This window comes from Camelina sativa, chromosome 18 (assembly GCF_000633955.1).
Source record: "Camelina sativa cultivar DH55 chromosome 18, Cs, whole genome shotgun sequence".
Taxonomy (NCBI): Eukaryota; Viridiplantae; Streptophyta; class Magnoliopsida; order Brassicales; family Brassicaceae; genus Camelina; species Camelina sativa.
In genome coordinates, this window is record NC_025702.1 from 18,662,670 (window position 1) to 18,683,451 (window position 20,782).

Below are 20,782 nucleotides of genomic sequence, written 5' to 3' on the forward strand. Positions count from 1 at the left end.
TTTTTTTTTTTTTTTTTTTACATACAAAGCGCCAACACATGCCATATTTTAGAAAGCCTTTTTTCAACAAAAAAAAACATGCCATATTTAATTAAATAAATTTGTATAATTCGGATATTCACTTAATGTATTCCGTTTGGTACTTAATTATAAAATTTTATTTACTTATATGTCTGGATCAAGTTAAGAAAAATATGATTAGGATTCTCCTTCAACAATTCACCTTCTCATTAACTACAAATTTCATTATGTGTTAGCCCATTTAAAATAAAATAGCAGTTAAAAATACAATAACAATATTAATTTGTTAATTTGTTAATCTTCACCTCTCATTTTTATATATGAGTCTATTTTGTGAAACAAATAAATTATCATATATTTTATTATAATTAAATAATAGTTTTATTTCCAGATATACCATAAGTTGAACTTTTAAAAACAAATATAAATGATTCAATCTATAAAATATTCAAGTCTTATTAATATTATTCTTTAAAAATAATATCTATTGAATTAATTTTTTTACTGAGTAACCGGTCAAAATTTGAATATTTAAATTCAATTTCATACTTTTTGTTGAATTTTATAATTTTATATAATACAATAAACTTTAAATAATTTATTTTGAAATATTTTTAAAATATTGAAACTTGATATTAAAGTTAGAAATTATAAACACTCTAAATTTGTTTGTTATAGCAATGTCAATAATATGTCACTACAATATGAAAGAATTTCAAAAAACCAAGTATATTAAAACAAAAGTATAACAATATATTAAATTACTCATAATATAATAATTCATTTTTTAAAAACCAAAATCACAAAATTATGTCTTATAACTAGGTAACAACCCGCACGATGTGCAAGATAAATCGATTTAAAGAAAATTATTATTCGATAACCAATATTTGTTTGTGTCAAACATAATATGTAACTAAAGTTTTTTATTTATTTATTCAAAACTGCGTTTTTCGTGTAAAAAATACGTTTTACCCGTGAAATCTTTAAATGTGTAAGAGAAAATATTGATAAAATGTTACTATTTATTGCAACATGTCTATTGTGTGGTTTAAAAATTAAATTCATATCTCTTATGTTTTATTCTGTAATCATAACAATTTTGCGTGTTTCTTATGTAACCATAACAACATATACTAAATTACTCGGTAGTTTAATTAATTAATTTTAAATATGTTAGTAACAATTAGATTCTAAACTAAATTTTTTTGAAGATAATCTAATTTGTTGATTTAATATTTGTGATTAGGCTATTTAAATCTTTTGAGTTAGTCGGTTTGTTTATATTTTCTATAAATAACGGATTATTACCAAAAAAACCCATTATGAAAAAATGAATGAAATTTCAAAATCAATGTATTTGTGTGAGAATACATTTCACCCGTGAATTATGTGAACATGGTCAAGAAAATATATATAAAATGTTACAATTTATGGAAATATATATTTTTGTGTGCTTTAAAAATCAAATTTTTATATTTATGGTTAATCGAGTAACTATAACAATTTTTCATAATCTAATAATCACTCATTTTAATTTTTTTTTGGGTACTAAGTTTATTTATAATGATAAGGGTTATTGTCTCATTCCTTTTTAATAGCACATAGATTAATGAACAATTAAAAAATATATTCTTATTCGGTTATCAATATTTCTATTTTCTTATGAATAATCACACTAAATGTTGAGATTAATTAGTTTACATACTTAGATATATATATATATATATATATATATATAAATAATCACACATCATGTTATTCTCTAATTTGTTGTCATTTTTATATTTATTTATGAATATCTGTAAATCTATATTTATTGGGAATTAAGTTTCCTTTAATAAGTCTGAGATAATTCAGGGGTTATATATTTCTTTTTATAATCAATTATAATAACTATTGAAAGCTTGTTATTTAAATTATTATTGTAATAATACTAACATAAAAAATAACATTTTATATGATTTTTTAATAAGTTATATGTTCTTTATTTTTATTAACTTTATATGCTTTTATAGCCTTTTTAGAATATTTTACTTATATTGATTTCTTAAAAATAATAAAACTTTGACTTGTATATTTGTAAGTAAATTTTAGTGAAATTTTGACTTAAAATAGTATGTAATTATTTAATTAGTTTTAATATGTGATATTTAAATTTGTGTGAGAATTGATGAAATATCTAATTAGTATTCAGTTAATTGTTTTTCTTTTTTGAAAATATAATGACATGTTAATGTAATTAAGTAGAAAATTTATGGGTTTTTTGGCTAAATGTGTCTTGAGCTCTCTGGCGGCGACACATCAGCTTTTTCAAGAGTGTGCTTCTCTTTTAATATATAGGGAATGACATTCAAGTCATGAGGTAGAATATACATTGTTGAACTAACTTCACATACATAAACTAATACACCATATTAAAATTTTATTTTAAAATAGAAAATATACAAAATTTGGTATAAAATAAAATTTAACAAGTGTTATAGCACGAGTACTTATTTAGAATCATTAACAATATAAAACTTACAAAATAAGTGTATTTTTCAAATCATCTTATTTAGCATATGATTTTATTGCATACTATTTTATCAAAAAAACTTTTAAAAACAATCACATAAATTATATTTTATACAAAAATTACAATACAAATAAAATGAATTTCAATCCGTGCTCTAGCACGGGTCTTAATATAGTTAATTATATATTGTGAAAGCATTCGCCACTATTGTAATGTGAGAGTTTGAAACTTAAATGAGATTGTAGGTTGATAGTGGCCAATTTGGATAGACTTTCTTTGAAGATTCTCAATCTGATTTTGTGAGTATTATTTTTGAATTTGATTTGTTATATGTCGTTTATTCATTTTATAATATTTATTCAAACATCATTTATAAGATTTAGTAACTATGATTTTTAATAACTATTATGATTTTAGTATAAATTTATTTAAGTATAATTATTAATTATATAAATTTATATAGCTGTAAAATGATAAGAAATCAAAATTGAGAGAGCATTTTGTAAATAAGAAAGTGTTGCTCCAAATTTGAAGTAATACTACTCAACTCATATCTCTATATTTGGAGCAACATTTGAAGTACTATTGGTGTTAGTTTTAGTTTTGCACCAATATTGACTATTAGAGTTGGTCTAATTGATTTTAATTTGATGGGTACGTCGGTCCGTCCGGTTCAAAATCATCCGGTTAACGAAGAACCGGTTTTTCAGTTTTAATTATGTCATCCGGTTAACGAAGACATTCAGGACCATTTGAGATAGAGCCTATTAGACACTCTATTCCTGATTGTAGTGGATTATTCCTCCGCTGCGCTGATGGTAATATTCTTCACACTGGAGATTGGAAGGTAGAGTAAACCCCTTCATAAATTATATCCTGTCCCTTTGTATAGTCATCAAGCTGCATGAGATAAATTTGATTAATAACATATTGATGAGGCACCATTGGATGGAAAAGTCTTTGTTGATGTATGAAATCGACAATATAAATGATAAGAATATAAATGGGATGAATCGGATCTGGTCCTTTTATTTAACGAAGAATTCAACAGAAAGGTTTACAGAAAATGACAATTAGGGAGTTAAGCGCTTAATACGAAAATAATAGCTCTTTTCTCTCTAATTGCCCAAGAAAACGTCGATCATCTGATGTGACAATGACATCATGTATTTATAGTGGGCCATTGACCTAGGGTTTCTTCTGTCTTTCTGTAAAATGACGGTTTTGCCCTTGCGGCCTGTTGGACCAAATCCAAGACTTCAGACCCTAAATCTCTTGAAAATCTTCTGTTTGGGCTTTAGGAATGTTGGGGGCAAAGCCCATATCCAACAGTCTTTGATCCTGAAGCTTTAGAGGAACTCTCAAAGGAAGGAGTCACGTTGGTAAGGATTTCTGTACAGAATCATACTCTTATTATCTGTTGAAAGTAGATGACTAAGGTTGAGAATGGCTATACTGACTACTGAATACTAGGTGAGAAATTTAAAACAATTTTCCATCTCTTACACAGATGATGAGTGACTCAACAAATGTGTTGTCACCCGGAAGGACAATTAGTGAAAAAGTGGTAGCAGATGCTCTGGTAAGAAATGTGATGGCGGCCAAGGGAAGAGTAATCACAACTCGGTTTGCCTCTAATATTCACCGTTTGGGAAGTATAATAAAAAGCTGCGGCTGATTTAAGTATGGCTTTCCTTTCACATTTTAGCTTTGTCTATGTTTTGCATAGTTTACCAACTCCCCATAGCCATTCTATGTCATGTCGTCAAAGTTTCCTCAAATTATGCAGCATCAATTTGCAGTAAAGAAGTTAAAAGAAAAAATTTCATTTGTTTTTCTTTTACCTAGGTCTTTGTTGGCATGTCGTTGAGGACATATCTAGAGGCAGCTTGGAGGGATGGAAAGACTCCAATTGACCCGTCAAGTCTGGTATAAGACCTTTCTCTTGTATAACGAAATTTTTTTTACATTCAAAGCGCCAACACCTGCAAAGTCATTTAGGCCCATTTAGTTTGGTGTATATAAAAAGAAAGAAACCCTACTACGGATCGAGGACTTGTGTCTGTTATTTTTTTGGTAAGAAGGACTTGGGTCTGTTATTTGATTTTTAGGTTTAGAGGGATGAGTAGTCTCGTCTCAAGGTGGTGGGAGGAACCGGCGAAGGCTGCTAAAATATAGGTGTGGTGGGACATGAAGGACTGTCCGATACCCGAGGGTTATGATGCTCGTCTCTTCCGTCCGAGTTTAGAAGCGGCATTCAAGAGTGTTGGCTACTCTGGTCCTGTCTCTATCACTGCCTATGGCGACCAAACACAAACCCCTGATCACCTCCTGCGAGTGCTCTCTTCCACTGGAGTCGCTGTTGCACATACCAGACCCGGTTAGACCAAATTTTATTGATCTCTTGAGTTTAGAGTTTAAATTTCCACTATCCTTACCCTACTGGAAGTAGCAATGTTACGTGAACGGGTTCGGTAGCAGCGACTTAACCTCACTTTTTGTGTTTTTTGCTCTGTTTTGGTTAATTAGCTAAACTAATCCTTTTCTCCTTGGTACTGGAACAGAAAACTAATCCTTTTCTCCTCTGTAGTGGAACAGAAAGCACAAACTCACTCATGTATGCGGATATGGTGGAATGGCGAGGTAAAAATCCTGCTCCGGCTTCAATGATGATCATATCCAATCAGGTGCACACTGTCTTCGCTTGGGATCTGGCCCGGCTACAACAACGGACGCTATACAACCTTTTTCTGGTTTATTCAATCGAGTATCAGTTTATGACAATCCTGACTACTTGTAGAGAGTGGGTTTGGGAAAGATTACTAGGGTACGCGGATGATGAGACCAGAAGCGCACCACTTGTTCAGGAGAAGCGCAGTGACACGGGCGAGTTATCATCTGCCACGCTTTACTGCAAATCTTGCAACTTCGATTCCCAAAGCCCTGAAAATTTCAGGAAGCATCTCTCGAGTTATAAGCATAAACGAGAAGTACGTATCCTCTCTCTCTCTCTATATATATATATATACTTGTATATGAATTGTTTCATTGTCTACTACCTATTTTGAGCAACTACCTCTGTTTCCACTCTGTGTCAAGCAGGAGGCTATAGACCCTACGGAGAAAGTAGTTGACTGTGTAACAGAGAAGTGGGCAAGGGACAACCCGGCGACGCCTGAATACGCGACAGCTCAGATAGCGGTGTGGTGGGACTTGTTTGAATGTCCGATCCCCAAGGGATATGATGCTCGTCGGGTCCGGCCGAGTTTAGAAGCGGCATTCAAGAATCTTGGCTACTCTGGTCCTGTCTCCATCACTTCCTTTGGCGACCTAAACCGTATCCCTGATCACCTCCTTGGAGGGCTCTCTTCCACTGGAGTCAATGTTGTGCATACCGGTTACGGTTAGTCCATTTGGTTATCCATCTTTGGAATTTAGGGCGGTTTAAAAATATTCATCTATGCCTACTGATCAATGGCTGCTTTCCTTTGTTGAGACAGCTTACAAAGAAACTCTAATTTATGAAGATATTGAGAATTGGGTAGATTCTAATCCTCCTCCGGCTACTATTATGGTCATAACGGACAGGTTGGAACTGATATATTCAGTTTCTCTTGTCACCCTACTACAAGTGCACAGACACGTTCCTCGCAAGTGCAGTAAAATTGAAAGTTTTTCCACTCTTTCAGAGGCAAGAGAACACCTTCATAATTGCAGTAAAAGTGAAATTTTTTGCACAGTTTCGAAAACTAGAGTACACGTTTTTTCCTCTAATCTAGAGGCAAGAAGCCACGCTATTCAGAAGTTCAGTAAAAGTAAAAGTGAATCTGCCTCAGTATTTTATTGCGAAATGTGTCTCTGTTATTACGAAAGCCTTGATGATTTCAGGACGCATCTCTCAACTGAAGAACATACACAACAAGTAAGTTATCCCTCTCTCTCGCTGTCTGTCTCCTTGTATCATAATTAACATTGTTTCATTGTCTAACCATTTGAGCATTAACCTGTTTAACTGTTTCCACTCTCGTCGTCATGCAGGAGGGTTATATTAATGGGTATTTTCAATCTAGGGAGAAGGTTCATTCGGCCGAGTACGATCCAGAGGGTTGGCTAGAGGCAAGTTTTTCTTAATGTTAACTAAAGATTTGTTGCTAAAAGGCCCCAAAACATTAATTGAAAGAAGAAAGTGTGCTTCTTGATTTAGTCGTACAGACAGAGATAAAAAAGAAAAAAAAGTCCCATGTTTCCAAAATGCTCATGTTTCATTCATATACAATGTTGTAGGTATGCGAGATGAGACGTAAGGTGAAGAAGGAAACTAAGTCATTCGAGTACGATCGAGGGCATTGGCTCCGACAGGCAAGTTTTTCTAAATGAAAACTATATATTTTCAACAGATAGATGCGATTTTCTCATAAAACAGTTGGGGTCCCCAAATGTGAAAATAGAAAGCATGAAATTGGTTTACTGACTCTGTTTTGTGCTCATGTTTCATTATTTGATATACAATGTTGTAGGAAGAACGTAGGAGGAAAGCATTCCGGACGATTTTTCCTCTTCGTTTACGTCTTACTAATCGTGGGCGTAGACCTCGACGAAAATCTCCAACCTGCAAGAAAGAGTAATGTATTTATAAATATATGTTAGTAATTTAAAATCAAACCTGAAAGTCTCATGTTGTCAATTTTCCTAGGGCTCATTGTTTCATTATTTGATATAATCTTGTAGGTAGAAAAGATCAAACGTAGGAGAAAAGTATTCGGGACGGGTTTTCATTTACGTCATACAAGAAATCGTAGTCATTATGTTTCAGTTTGACGTCATACAAGAAAACGTAGGAGGAAAGTAATCGTAGAGCTTGACGAAAATCTCAAACCTACAAGAAAGAGCGGTGAAATTGTTACCAAGTCGTCATCACTGTGTAATTTTTCGTTTGTAGTCATTATGTTTCAGTTTGAAGCACTATTGTATTTTTCATTTCGTTTTGCTTGTTTAAAACAATGCTTATTATGTAGTAATGTTATTTTTAATTTTAAACTAAACATTGTTTTTCAAATTTATTATTGAATGCCATAATCTTTCAAGTTTCAACTTCGAAAGGAGAACCATCAGAAAACCTTTCTCTTCTATATCTTAGAGAGAGAGAGAGACTGATTATAGGTATCCGTTTACATTTAGAAGAAAAAAAGAAAAAAAAAATGTAAAGTATCCATAACTAGAATTTTTGAACTATCTCTACACTCATTTCTTCCATCCCTTTAGTCTTCATCGTGCATTATTTGTCACCATATATTACAAACCATGTCAATTTTACTATTACACAAGACACACACACATACATACATACATGCATATATACATTCAAAGAAACAGTTTAAAGAGAAAGAGATTTACTGCGAGTGTGAAGTTGAGTCGAAGGTATTTGTAGATGAAGATTGACGGATGCATTTGGCCATACACTCTTTAAAACACATTGACGTGAACTCTGGATCGCGGCATGTGATTTCACATTTGAATGTACACAAATGATTTATTGCTTCTGTTCCAGTTACAGCCAAAACGATCATCATCATCATCACCACCACACTCAATTTCTTCTCCATTTCTCTTCTTAATTTGAAAACTTTATGTATATAAATATGATACATAATGCTTATATTTACTCAGTGGGAACAAAGTTTTCTCTATTTATAAAGACAAAATCACCAACCCTTCTTTATCTTCATTCTGTTAACTTTCTATATATGTCAGTCAAGCCATTAAAATGGTAACTATGAAAATTGACTGTAGAACTCTTAACAATCGCATATGGAAGTGACAATTTGTTGACTGGCTATTTCAAAGAGAGACTATGACGACCAATAATAACCATATAAGAAAGGACATTGACCCATCCGGTTCCGGAATTCAACACGTCACCGTTTAATCTACAGTGAGCCGTTACATATTGGGCCAATAAATGGGCCGTACCAATTCATTAACCGCAGCGTGTTAGAATAATTTTTAACTAAACACCGCGTTTTTAGTTTTATCGAGGAAGTTTCTAAGTGAGTTAGAGAGTCTCTTTTGTTCTTCACCTGTCGTTATTATCAACTTTACCGGCGACTTTGATCGGAGGTTCTTCACCGGTGGTAGCGACGAAAAATTCTAGAGAGTTGGAGGAAATGGGAATAGAGATTATTGGTCAAATTGAGAAAATCAATGGTAAAGATTTGAGTTACGACGCTTTTGCAGAGAGATACTTAGCCAAGAACCAGCCAGTAGTAATCTCGGGAAGATTGGGTTTGTAAGAATGGAAACCCTAATCTCCACTTCATTGCCACTCACTTCGGAAAATCTAAAGTTCAGGTAAAAGGTTCATGCTTTCATAAGACTATTAGTAGCTTTGGTTAGCTTTAGCTCCCATAATAAAAATTGAATCTTTTTTGGTTTTGGGAATGAATTGTTTGTTCATTGAATTGGTGGTGTTGGTTATATACAGGTTGCAGATTGTCATACGAGAGAATTCACAGATCAGAAAAGATTAGAAATGTCTGTTAATGACTTTGTGGAGCAATGGGCGAATGGTTCTATCAAGGAATCTGTGTTGTATCTGAAAGATTGGCACTTTTTCAAGGTGCATATCTGAGGTCACGCTTGTTACTTTCTCTTTAGCTTTAGTGAAGCCAACAGAGAACCAATTTTTGCTCTATATATGTAATCAATGTGAGAGTTGATTGATTGTGCTAAATGCAGGAGGTGAATGAAACTAAATTCCCCGGTTTTAAGAAGGTAAAAAAACATCTGGTCTTACCCTCAATCAGTAAGCTCGTCTTTCACCACGTGTTTATTCACATTTTATGGTTTGCATTCAGACCACCTGGCTTGAGTGCATTCAAGAACCCGGTGAAGTTATCTTTGTTCCGAGTGGGTGGCATCATCAAGTATATAATTTGGTATCTCTCTCCCCCTTTCTCTTTCCCTCAATGTATGTACACCAACATTGTTTTCTTGAATTTTCTCGAATATATTTTTTACAGGAAGACACAATATCTATAAACCACATACAACCTATCTTGAAATATGTTATATTGGCTCAACGCATATGATAAGAGAGCAATGTGGGAGAAATAGAGTCACGTGACAGGAGCTATAGAGAGGAATTTAGAGTATAAATAGAATTAGAGTAAGATTGTGAACATTATCCTGCGTGATCATTGATGTGTAAAGAAGAATTAGAGCTTATGTGCTCTGTTCTTAGGTGATGAGATTGGAGAACTGTAACTCCAAGCTTATCAATTAGGGTTTGAGATTGTATTGTAGATTGAGAAGAGATAAGAGAGAAGAGTTATCTTCAATCTTATCAGCATACAACCTATCTTGGGTGGTAATGACTTCTCGACCTGTGTTTCTAATTTTCTATATAAGAAAATATGAAAATGAACTTAAATAGGAAGTACTCATGTCTGCTTGAGTATCAGTGGGATCTACTGTGGAAGGACTACAAGGACACTGAAGAGTCAATAGAAGACATAAGAGACATATGTGATGATTTTGAAGCTATTTTCCAGCGCAATCTTGCTGCCAATACAGGTTCATGCATGACTTATCTCAATTTGACAGATCCGTGTCTTTATTTTCCCAGTTTATCTCCTTTTCGTAATTTGATTGTTAGTTGGAGTTCTACACTTCAATTATATATATATATAGAGAGAGAGAGAGAGAAATTCCACATTTTGATATGGTTCTCTGCATTGTATATGTTAGGAAGCTCAGTCATCAGGAGGAAGCATGTTAGACTCTTCGACGACTTCTCCATCAGCAGCCGACATACTGGCTGCTGGCAGCACTATTACTATAGCCTCTCTCAGCCTCACGACCATCCTCAAAAGTGTTCTCGTTGCGAGTCAACACACACCAAGTTCTGTTCTACAATAACTATAGCCTCTCTCAGCCTCGTTACTTCTGCAGACTTGTCGCCGTTACTGGACCAAAGCAAAGGCGGCACTCTAACTCTAAGGAATATTCCAGTTGGGGGTGAATGCCGGAAAAACAAGAAACCATCTTCCTCTAATTCCTCCTCCTCCACTTCCTCCGGCAAAAAGCCATCCAACATCGTTACCACTGATCTTATGGCTTTAGCACATTCTCATCAGAATTACCAAAACTCACCTCTAGGATTTTCACATTTTGGTGGGATTATGGGGTCTTACTCAACTCCGGAGCACAGTAACGTTGGTTTCTTGGAGAGCAAGTATCGGGGGGTTTACTTTCGCAGAGCCCTAGACCTACTAATTTTCTGGACAGTAAGTTTGATCTTATGATGTGAATAATGACAACGACCTGGTCATGGTTGATCATGGAAGTAACGGATATCATCATCATCATCATCATCATCACAATAATCATCACATGGGTCTGAATCACGGGTTAGTCCTTAATAACAAAAATGGTGGATTTAATGGGATTTCTCCGGGAAGCAATGGAAATGGAGATGGTCTCATGGATATCTCGGCATGCCAAAGACTTAGGCTCATCATTTGTAGAGGGATTGAATTGGAATGTTGTAATGCTTTTGGTTTAGAGAGAGGTCAATTATTTCAACTTCTGCACACACCGAACTCTGTTCTAATGCAATTTCGATGCACATTATTCATTTTATTCTCCTTCTTATAAATAATACAGCTAAATAAAATACTGCAAAGAATTAATTATATTTATAAGCATGCGTTTTGTTGCTCCACATTTTTTTCTTCCGTTCTGTATCTTTCAAAAGTCATTCTTTCTACTTGAAAAAAAAAACTTCCAATCAAACAAACACTGTTGCTTGCTCTTGCGTTGCAAGCTACTACTACCATCTTTGTAACATCCGATGTTTTAGCTTCACCAACAAGGCAAAGGCTCCGTAGCATGGCAAAATGCATCACTGCAGCTGAGAAATACCTGTGGAAATCAATTATTTAAATGTCATCAGCCCTACGTTTTCCAATGAAACAAATTAAGGAGGCATTGAAAAACATTATTATAAAAAGCTTTCAAGTTACCATAGTGGAGCATAGTGTAAGTTACCATAGTGGAGCATAGTGTTATGATGATAAGTCCAGGAATGGGTAAGACAACCTGTTAATAAACACATAGTGTCAAAGTTGCGATTGATTACTGTAAAAGTATTTTCTATTTTTTATTCATCAAATTTTTTTGTAAAACAGTTAAAGTAGCATGCAAAGGTAATTTTATTTCAAATAACTTTTTTAATTTATAAAATAATTGTGGATAATAATAATCTTTTTGTGTGGGCAGGATGAAAACTCTTACATACCTAGAAGCATGAGACAAGTAGGTAAAGAAATTGAATTGATGGTGGAATTAGAAATACACAACAGACGACAATTTTCGTTAGTATAACCGATGAGTCAATATGGATTACGGCTAAAGATGATGCTGATTTCCGTCAACTAATATTGTAATAATTGTTTATTTGATAAATACGATCTGGATGGCGTTAAATAATTTTTATAAATTTATATTTATTCTAATGAAAAATAGCTTTTTATTTCCGTACTTGTTATACACAATCTTACCTAATAAAGTAAGATTTCTTCAAATTCATGTTCTAATAAACTAACAAATGGTGGTCTATTATTTTGACATGTATTATTCTTCTAAAATTTAAATATATTATTTTTTATATTCAATAAATTTAATTATTAAAAAAGTCATATCAGTTTTTTAACATCCATTTAAATATTCTATATTTTCTGATGAGGTATCATTTATCAATATTTTATATAGCTACCATAATATTATCATTTGTTAGGAAGGAAGTAAATACTACAATATAAATAAAAAATTTACACCAAAAGATAAATTAATTTCATTCTAAAATAATATCAAGATATGAAAAACATGAAAATTTATAATATTTCTTTGTTGTAAAATATTTTCCAATATTTAGTTAACAATTTTAGAAAATATTTATTTTAATTTATCTTTTGAAAATATTAGAAAATCTTGATTTTAAAATAAGATCAATTAATTTCATTCTAAAATAATATCAAGATATGAAAATATAAAAAAAATATAATATTTCTTTGTTGTAAAATATTTTATAATATTTAGTTCTCATTTTAAAATCAATATTTTAAAATATTTTCTAGTATTTTCCAATATTTAGTTCACAATTTTAAAAAATATTTATTTTTATAATGTTTTTTAATTGGTTCTGCTCGGTTTGATTCAAATCCAAACACTAATTCTTGATTAAATCCGGTTAAGATTCAACCGGATAAATCTAATAAAGATACGGTTGTACATTGAACCAAAGGTTAAAAGTCCGAAGTGACGGTTTCACCCTTAAGGCAGAGTTCGGTGTTCCACCGTCGATCTATTATAGGGTCGCCGCCGTGGCAATGTAAAGAGATTATTTTTGCAAAGTGAGAGCTGAGTTTTCACATCTTGGATCGACGAACTTTGAAGAAGAAGAAGAAGAGAGATGCCGAAGAGAACGACACATACGTATTCGAGCGAGGACGCGGCGCCGGACGGACCCGACTCTGATCTCTTCGTTTATTACTGCAAACACTGTGGTTCTCATGTCCTCATCACCGGTTCGTTTCTACTATTTCCACCTGCTTCCTAATTATCCGATTTATGAGGGTTTAGTTGCTTGAACTTAGAGTGGAACCCTACTTGCTCACATCGAATTGGCGTTTGTGTGGAATGATTTGCTTGATTGTGTTTTTTTTGGGTTTCCAGATACATTGAGTTCGAATTATGATTGAAAGTTTCAATCTTTGATTGGCCATTGTAGTTTACTGTTTTAAAGTGGTAGACTTGTTGGTTTAGTGCTTTAGTTAAGGTTAACAACAAAGTACGTTTAGGTTCAAAGACTCCAACACAGATATCTTTACATGGTTTCAGTTTAGATTATGGATTTTTGTTTCAGGTAGCAGTAGCACCTATGGTAATATTGATATTCGTTTATGAACTAAAAAGTTGGAATGTGTTAAGACTTGTCTCTTTCTCTCTATGGTCTTCTTTTGGCAGCTCATTGCATGTTTCATGTAATTCTGTACATCTACTTATTTCCTGAATCTTTCTTATTGGTTTGGTACTCCTTGAGTTTAGATTAAGAGTGTGTAACATGCAAAGTTGTGGTGATTGAAATATGTATATGGTGACCTTGTATAGTGTTTGTATACTAATTTAGATTCTTTACAAGATACCCAGTTGCAGAAGATGCCCAAGAGGAAGACCGACAGATCAAATGTACTTGACAAGAAGAAGCACCTTGCTAGGTTAAATGTCAGCGAGGGAGGAAAAGTTCTATTGAAACGGTAAGTTTTTATATGGGGGTAGTGGATCCAGTCTTTAAGCTTCATATTTTGGATGTGGTAGTTTATTTTCTTTATGTTTTGGTTTGTTACCAGCGGTGAAGGGAAAATGGAGAGACAGTTTAGAATGAACTGTATTGGTTGTGAGCTTTTTGTTTGTTATCGTGCTGAAGAGTCTCTGGAAACAACGTCTTTCATTTACATTGTTGATGGAGCACTTAGTGCTGTTGCTGCAGAAACTAACCCACAGGTACAATTGGTTTTTTATTAATAATTATTCAATTGCAAGATGAAAAATTAGATAATTAATCTGTTATGGCGGCACACAGGATGCACCTGTACCTCCCTGCATTTCACAACTGGACGGTGGACTTGTTCAGGTTGCAATAGAAGTGGAAGACCGTGCACAACGTTCAGCAATCACAAGTAAAACATAGTCATATGACACAGAATCTCTTTTCTAACTCACTTGACATGGACCTTCGATTTAACAGTTTGATTGGTCCATGCTTTTTCTCTATGCAGGGGTAAATGCTGATGATGTTCGTGTGACGGTTGCTGCACCAGCAGCTCGTGGAGAAGCAAACAACGAGCTTCTGGAATTCATGGGAAGGGTATAATTCAATCCTTTATTAACCATTTATTAAAGATTTATTCTCTAATCACAAAGTTTCTTATGTCGTATGTGAATGAGGTTTTTTGACCAACGCTAGACCTCTGTGTTTTTGCTCTTTCAGGTTCTTGGTTTAAGGTTGAGCCAAATGACTCTCCAAAGAGGTTGGAATAGCAAATCAAAACTTCTTGTGGTACGTTGATCCTACCTTCGTGTCTCTTAAGAAGTCTTTGTGAAGATTTATCTTTAAAAAAAGCTTATTGGTTTTCTTAGCTCTAGATGATAAGGTTTTGGCTTTATTTACTAGTGGCACAAGGACCTCTAGGAATAGTGATAATAAAAATAGGTTACGTAAAATACAACCTATGAGAACATCTATGAGAACAGTTACGTAAAATATAAGCTTATTGATTTTCTTAGCTCTAGAGTCTAGATAATAAGGTTTTTTGCTTTATACTTATGGCACAAGGACCTCTAGGAATGGTGATAATAAAAATAGGTTGTGGGATTGAATGAATTTACCCATTCTTGATTTATGTTCCCCTTAATCAGGTCGAGGATTTATCTGCTAGACAAGTGTATGAGAAGCTTCTTGAGGCTGTTATACCGTAAAATCTGCGGTTTGTGGTTGGTGAACGACATTAACTGAAAGCTGAGGAGACCTAGCTACTCTTCTTTTGTTTTCATGCTTATCCGAACACTACTTTTTTTACAATCCCTTATTATTATGATGAAAGTTATTATAATTGTCTTAAAGATTCCTCAGAAGTTGTTTATTTATTGAACTAATATTGAACTAATATTGAACTAAAAAACAAAAAAATCACAAAATTTAAATAATCGTTGTCACGTTAGTTGTTTTCTTTGGGTCAAATTTGTGTGTACCTAATAATTAAACAAAACCTTGCAAAGGACCTACATTGATGTGTATCTCATTTCCAAACCAAATCTCCCCTCTCACTTTGTTTTTGGTGTTTTGGAATTTGGACAACCAATCAAAATCTTTTCTGTTGCAATATCGTAATCATTGTTTATAAAAACTACTATGTGATATTTTCAAATAAAGGTTCACGTTTAGAGCTTAATTTATAACGTGTTATATATAATATACATCTTCGACAAAAATTGAACTCGCAATAATTGGAGATGTTGGATACATATGAATTAGAAGTAGAACACCTATATAATAAGAACATACAATATGATATGTCTCCAGCTCATTATCGAACGTGTATAAACTAAGAAGGAAGAGATGATCACGTTTCTTTGGCCGTTTTTAGAACTTTATAAATTCGGCTCGTTAGGTTGAGAGAGAAGACATTAGCATAATATTTCTTGTTGTGGTGTTTGCTATATAAAGTGGTCGGTGACAATGAGTGTTCTAGTGTGTAACTTGTGTTATTCCGATTATACAAAGTCTTGTATGATAATTGTTAGGTGATTTTTCGGTGAAAATTTGAATATCTGTAAACTATCGTTACTGTACTCAGTTTGTAAATTGTTTAATATACATATTTTTTGTAACCTATGTCTCTATCAAACTGATTAATATATCGCATTCACCTCGATAGGACCATTTATATCATTATCTATTCACAAGTACACTGTGAATCAGACACATATATTTATTTGATTTAATACATAAACCACACATTTTACATATTAGTTGGATATTTTTATACGGACATGACATGATCAACTAAGAAATTATTATTATATACATCGATCGAATTACAGTTGCGCTCTCCTCTTGATCTTCACCTTTAGCCCACCAGCCATGTGAGCCGTTAACAGAGGAACAAAAACCGGCCGGTTATTGCGAACTGGTACAATTTCGAACCGACTCAAAACTGAACCAACCACGTATTTCATTTGTGTGAAAGCCATGTCTTTCCCTATGCACACCCTTGGTCCGGCTTGGAAAACCGGAAACTTGAACGAACTCACACTTTTCAAAACCGGTTTAGTACCGTAATTTGGTTCTTCCTCAAACCACCGGTTCGGTTTAAACTCTTCCCAGTCTTGCCCCCACACCTTCTCCATCCTTCCCATACCGTAAGGGAAATAAGTAACTTTGTCTCCTTTTCTAACAAGTGTTCCGTCCGGCAAAACGTCGTCGTTCTCTGCATGCTTTGAGTCCCAAGCCACTGGTGGGTAAAGCCTCATTGCTTCACAGAGACTTGCTTTCGTGTAACTCATCTCTCTCAAATCCTCGAACCCTAACCCTAAAGATCCTTTGCCTCTCACTTCTTCAAGTATCTTTTTCTCTACGTCATCGTTTTGACTCAACAACCAAAACAGCCACGTCATCGCCGCCGACGTAGTATCCCTTCCCGCCATAATAAAGCTTATGACACTATCCCTCACGGCTTCTTCCCCGTGGCCGGAGGCGAGAAACCTCGACAAGAGGTCTTGCTTGTCCGATACGTCACCACCGATATCTAGGCTTTTCTTTTTGGCACGGATGATCTCGGAGACGGATGCGTGTACGGTCATGATCGCTTCTCTCAGCCTCCTCTCGCTCCCTATGTTCAACAAACGCTTCAGCTTCCACACGGCGTAAACCGGCTCCGTGGCGCGGCGAGCGCTGATCTCCGCCGCTACATCGAAAGCCTTAACAAGATCCGGAACGGGTCGAGTTAAATCCAAACAATCTGGATCCCAACCCAACGAAACTTTACAAACAACATCGAAGGCAAAGCGCTTCAAAACCTCCTGAAGATCAACCGTACCTCCACCGTCCGCGGCGGAGGAAAGCACCGGAATGAGGCGGTTTTGAACTTCCTCACGGAGGATTTCGAAAGTGAATTCCCTAAGAGAACGCATAGTAAACTCGTGGCTCGCAAGTTTACGTTGAGAGCTCCATAACTCGCCGTCAGAATTAAAGATTCCGCCGCCGAGTAGATCTCCGAGTAGCTCGGTGAAAGGTTTGCCTTTAGGGAAGTTACAAAAATTTGTTTTGAGAATGTGCTCGACATTTTCTGGGTTCGCAGTGATAATAGTCCGACGACGGAAGAGGAGATCGAAGGTGATAGTTTGAGAAGGAGAGAGACGGAGGAGATCGGTGTACCACGGGAGAAGACGGTGTCGGTTTTTGTTAAAGGAGAGAATAGAGCCGATGAGTGGATACGACGTCGGTTTAGAGGATGATGTGGTTAGGGTTTTGTTGTTTGAAAATGATGAGAAGATGATGAATATGTACCCTAAGATTGGAAACAGGATGAAAAATAATGCATAAAACATTTCCATTTCGGAATTCTTTGGTTTCTTGTTTGGGTAAGTTAATTATGTTTGTTTTGGTACATGTTCTTGGTCTGTAAAGGAACTATTTTATTTATATAGGCGAATGAAAACAGAATGAAAAGTTGTGGCTCTCCGACCATATGACTTCGGTACAGAACACGACATAATTAAATAAAATTATTGGCCTTGAATGGTAACAAGTTTTTAAGTGGATTTTGGTTTTTGATTTTTTTTAAATCTACTTTTTTATCATTCAAGATTTTAAAAAATTGAATTTCTTAAATATTAGGAAAACTAGTTTCTAAGTGGGTTTTTCAAAATTTCAAAGAGAAACTAAAAACCATAATTTTGAAATTTTGTGCAAAACTTTTTTTTCAGAGTAAGTTTTTATTTTTAACTTTTTGATTTATTAATTTTTAAATATACAGCAAAAACCAAAAACCAAAAATTTTAAAACCAAAATCCAAAAACTAAAAACCAATGAAAAACCTATTGATATTCATAGCCATTATCTTTTTCATTTTTTTTCATTATTGTTTACTCTTTTTTATTTTATTTGCTCAGTGATTGTCTCAACCCTAATTTTGATCAACGAAAACAAAGTTGTTTTAGGTAGAATGGTAGATGAAATTTTTTCTTCTTTTTCTTTTTCTTACAAATGTAAAAATGTCATTTTCATAAATTACAAAAAAGAAATGGAAAACGGAAATATGTGTAGCGCTCGTTTTTTTTTGTCACACATCTATGCTACTTTTAGAAAATCTATGCTACTTTTAGAAAGAAGTTATCAAACATATGTTGGACTGTTTGACCATTATAAATTAGACTTTCAAGGATTTTGCTTTTTATTATAACTAGAAAAATTGATATTCTCTTTGATATAAACAAAGTAAAAAATTGGTGTTTAATCTATCTTAAAAAATAGTTTAACTTGATCAACAAAGTTGTTTTTGCTTGAAAAGATGGAGGAAGTAAACTGTAGTGTCAAACTGATAAAAATGTAAAACGTTTTTTAAAACAAACTTTTATTAAATGTCGACGCAACGCAACATGGCAATCACACAGGGACCAAAAAAATGAAGATTAATTTGGAAAGCTAGTACCACCCCGCACTGGTGGGCAAGTCTCCGGCCAAAATTTAATAATGTCACTACAAGAAAAATGTAGACACGGTTCAGACGCTGAAAAGGTTAAACATTTTGTGATGTTACGTTTTTTTCTACTATGTTTTGGTTTGATACGTAAGTAATTCAAATTATTATTGATTGAGATTAACTTATAATATAGATCTCTAATGTGATGTACGTAGAGTTGTTTATTGTAGTCTGTATGCATAAATTTTGTGATGCGCGGAATTGAACCATCTGTTGTAAAATTGTTTGTATAGATATATGTCAATTTTAAAAATACTAATACAGAGAGATAGCTAGATTTGCTTTTCATCAATGTTAAAACCATTATATACAAAAAAAAATTTGAAACCATCTGCTACTGACGCCAACAAAAAAAAAATGTACGCATTTTGATTGTAAGGTTGTTGGTTGGCATACAATTACAAGCAACACGTAAATAAGAATATAATCAAATCAAAATTAGCCTTAGAAAACAGGCTAACGACCACTATGGTAATAGTCGCTAAATAGTCGTTAAAATAAATTATACGATTATTTAGCGACTATCTACTGTTGTAGTTAAAATTTTGTCGCTAATTCATATAGTTGTTATTTAGCGACTATTTATCGACAATATACTGTTGTCGTTTATTCGTCGTCGTATTGTCGCTATTTCGTCACCCCAATTGGTGACAATTTGCCGACAATTGAACGACTATTTAAGCCTTAGTTGTTGATTGGTCGCTAAATTTAGCGACTAATCTGCGACAAAGTTGCGACTTTTTACTTGAATAAAAAACTTGCAATACTTTAATCTGAAATTAGTCGTTGTATTTAACGACTATTTAACGACATTTTGGTGTCAAAATGACGACTATGTGGTGACTTCTTTGATTTACAAAATAATGAAATTAACTGGCTTTTATTGTTTTGTAATCATTTTTATTGTTTGTAATCCTGATTTTAATACTGATTTATTAAATGATTATAAACATAAACATAATTCTGAAAGCAGTTCATACAAATGTCCAAAATAGAAATCAAACCAAAAGCAATGAAAGAAAAAGTTTATGACACATAAAAACTGAAGAAGAGAACTTAGTTCATGAGTTAAGAAACAATTGAGTTGATCATGGAGTTGTTGATGGAAGATTGTCCTCATCAGCTGATTGAGAGGCTATAAACTCCAGGTAGGCTGGATTAGTGTGGCGCATAAACTTTGCCATCATCGTCAACTCCTGCTTTTGCTCAGCCACAAGGAGAGCAGTCTCTTTTTCTCGAGCAGCAGCTTCAGCTTTGAGAGTTGCCTGAATTTCAGCTTGAACTTCAATCTGACGTTGAGCTTCCTTCAGTTGCTCTTGCAATGATAAAAAGGCTTCGGTTTGTGATGATTGATTGCCCTTTACCTTGCCAAGAGTATCTTTGAGGCTTCCAACACCATAAGGTGTTCCTCATGAATCCTTCTCAGTGCACTGTTTTAAGAAAAAGAAAAATTGTAAGTAAAGAGCAAAAGAAATGCATGATCGAGTAGAAATGCTACTTTACCTTAAGAAAGATGGCAATACATTCATCGTTGGTGAGCTCCCGACGGTGTGAAGTACCATCTGAAATAGTTAAATCTGCCTTGAGCTCAGCCATCTTCTCTTGCAACTTCTGCTGATAAGCTTGATGTATTTTCTCTGCCTTGCCATCAACATAAGAACCATCCGGCTTTGTATGTGTTTTGAAAAAAATTTCACCCATACTGACCTCTCTTCCCAACTCCTCTTCCTGCGATGTTAGAAATTAAAGAATGGTTAGTACCAGATAAAAGAGAAATGTTGATAAATGTAACTAACAAAGTAGAAATGACTTATTACCAGATCATTTTGGATTTCCCTATATGACTTAGGGCCTGATAAGTGGATGTGAGGACCGAGACCATTACGGTCAGACATACGACACTTGGAATAGGTGCTACTCC

The 20,782-nt window shown here is 34.1% G+C and overlaps 3 protein-coding genes and 2 pseudogenes across 5 annotated transcripts; 4 read left to right on the forward strand and 1 right to left on the reverse strand.

The window, feature by feature from the left end:
* On the forward strand, positions 4,661–6,352 carry LOC104763647 (annotated as a pseudogene).
* LOC104762481 lies at positions 6,356–7,190 on the forward strand. Of its 2 annotated transcripts, none has more exons than XM_010485776.2 (4): positions 6,356–6,461; positions 6,578–6,655; positions 6,824–6,902; positions 7,061–7,190. In XM_010485776.2, exons 1-4 carry the CDS (start codon positions 6,390–6,392, stop codon positions 7,162–7,164), a joined length of 333 nt encoding a protein of 110 aa, XP_010484078.1. In that variant the 5' UTR covers positions 6,356–6,389; the 3' UTR covers positions 7,165–7,190. The 2 variants fall into 2 exon arrangements, with proteins under 2 accessions (XP_010484078.1, XP_010484077.1); XM_010485775.2 differs by having other exon boundaries at positions 6,824–6,898; positions 7,057–7,190.
* On the forward strand, positions 8,582–11,194 carry LOC104763649 (annotated as a pseudogene).
* LOC104762482 (UPF0235 protein At5g63440) lies at positions 12,872–15,264 on the forward strand. 2 transcript variants are annotated; one of them, XM_010485777.2, is made up of 7 exons: positions 12,872–13,125; positions 13,740–13,854; positions 13,948–14,101; positions 14,181–14,277; positions 14,377–14,465; positions 14,589–14,657; positions 15,017–15,264. In XM_010485777.2, the coding sequence occupies exons 1-7, from the start codon at positions 13,011–13,013 to the stop codon at positions 15,074–15,076; spliced, it is 699 nt and encodes a 232-aa protein (XP_010484079.1). In that variant the 5' UTR covers positions 12,872–13,010; the 3' UTR covers positions 15,077–15,264. The 2 variants fall into 2 exon arrangements, with proteins under 2 accessions (XP_010484079.1, XP_010484080.1); XM_010485778.2 differs by having other exon boundaries at positions 13,748–13,854.
* LOC104762484 (cytochrome P450 94B1-like) lies at positions 16,072–17,777 on the reverse strand. Its single transcript, XM_010485779.2, has one exon. It carries the CDS (start codon positions 17,711–17,713, stop codon positions 16,196–16,198), a length of 1,518 nt encoding a protein of 505 aa, XP_010484081.1. The 5' UTR covers positions 17,714–17,777; the 3' UTR covers positions 16,072–16,195.

What these genes read in the sequence shown, in the direction of transcription:
- LOC104762481 (XM_010485776.2), top strand. Translation starts at nt 6,390, where the DNA reads ATGTGTCTCTGTTATTACGAAAGCCTTGATGATTTCAGGACGCATCTC. An exon ending in CTGAAGAACATACACAACAA is followed by an intron (nt 6,462 to 6,577) that starts GTAAGTTATCCC and finishes GTCGTCATGCAG; the next exon opens with GAGGGTTATATTAATGGGTA. An exon ending in GCATTGGCTCCGACAGGCAA is followed by an intron (nt 6,903 to 7,060) that starts GTTTTTCTAAAT and finishes TGTTGTAGGAAG; the next exon opens with AACGTAGGAGGAAAGCATTC.
- LOC104762484 (XM_010485779.2), bottom strand. Translation starts at nt 17,713, where the DNA reads ATGGAAATGTTTTATGCATTATTTTTCATCCTGTTTCCAATCTTAGGG.
- LOC104762482 (XM_010485777.2), top strand. Translation starts at nt 13,011, where the DNA reads ATGCCGAAGAGAACGACACATACGTATTCGAGCGAGGACGCGGCGCCG. An exon ending in TTCTCATGTCCTCATCACCG is followed by an intron (nt 13,126 to 13,739) that starts GTTCGTTTCTAC and finishes ATTCTTTACAAG; the next exon opens with ATACCCAGTTGCAGAAGATG. An exon ending in GGAAAAGTTCTATTGAAACG is followed by an intron (nt 13,855 to 13,947) that starts GTAAGTTTTTAT and finishes GTTTGTTACCAG; the next exon opens with CGGTGAAGGGAAAATGGAGA.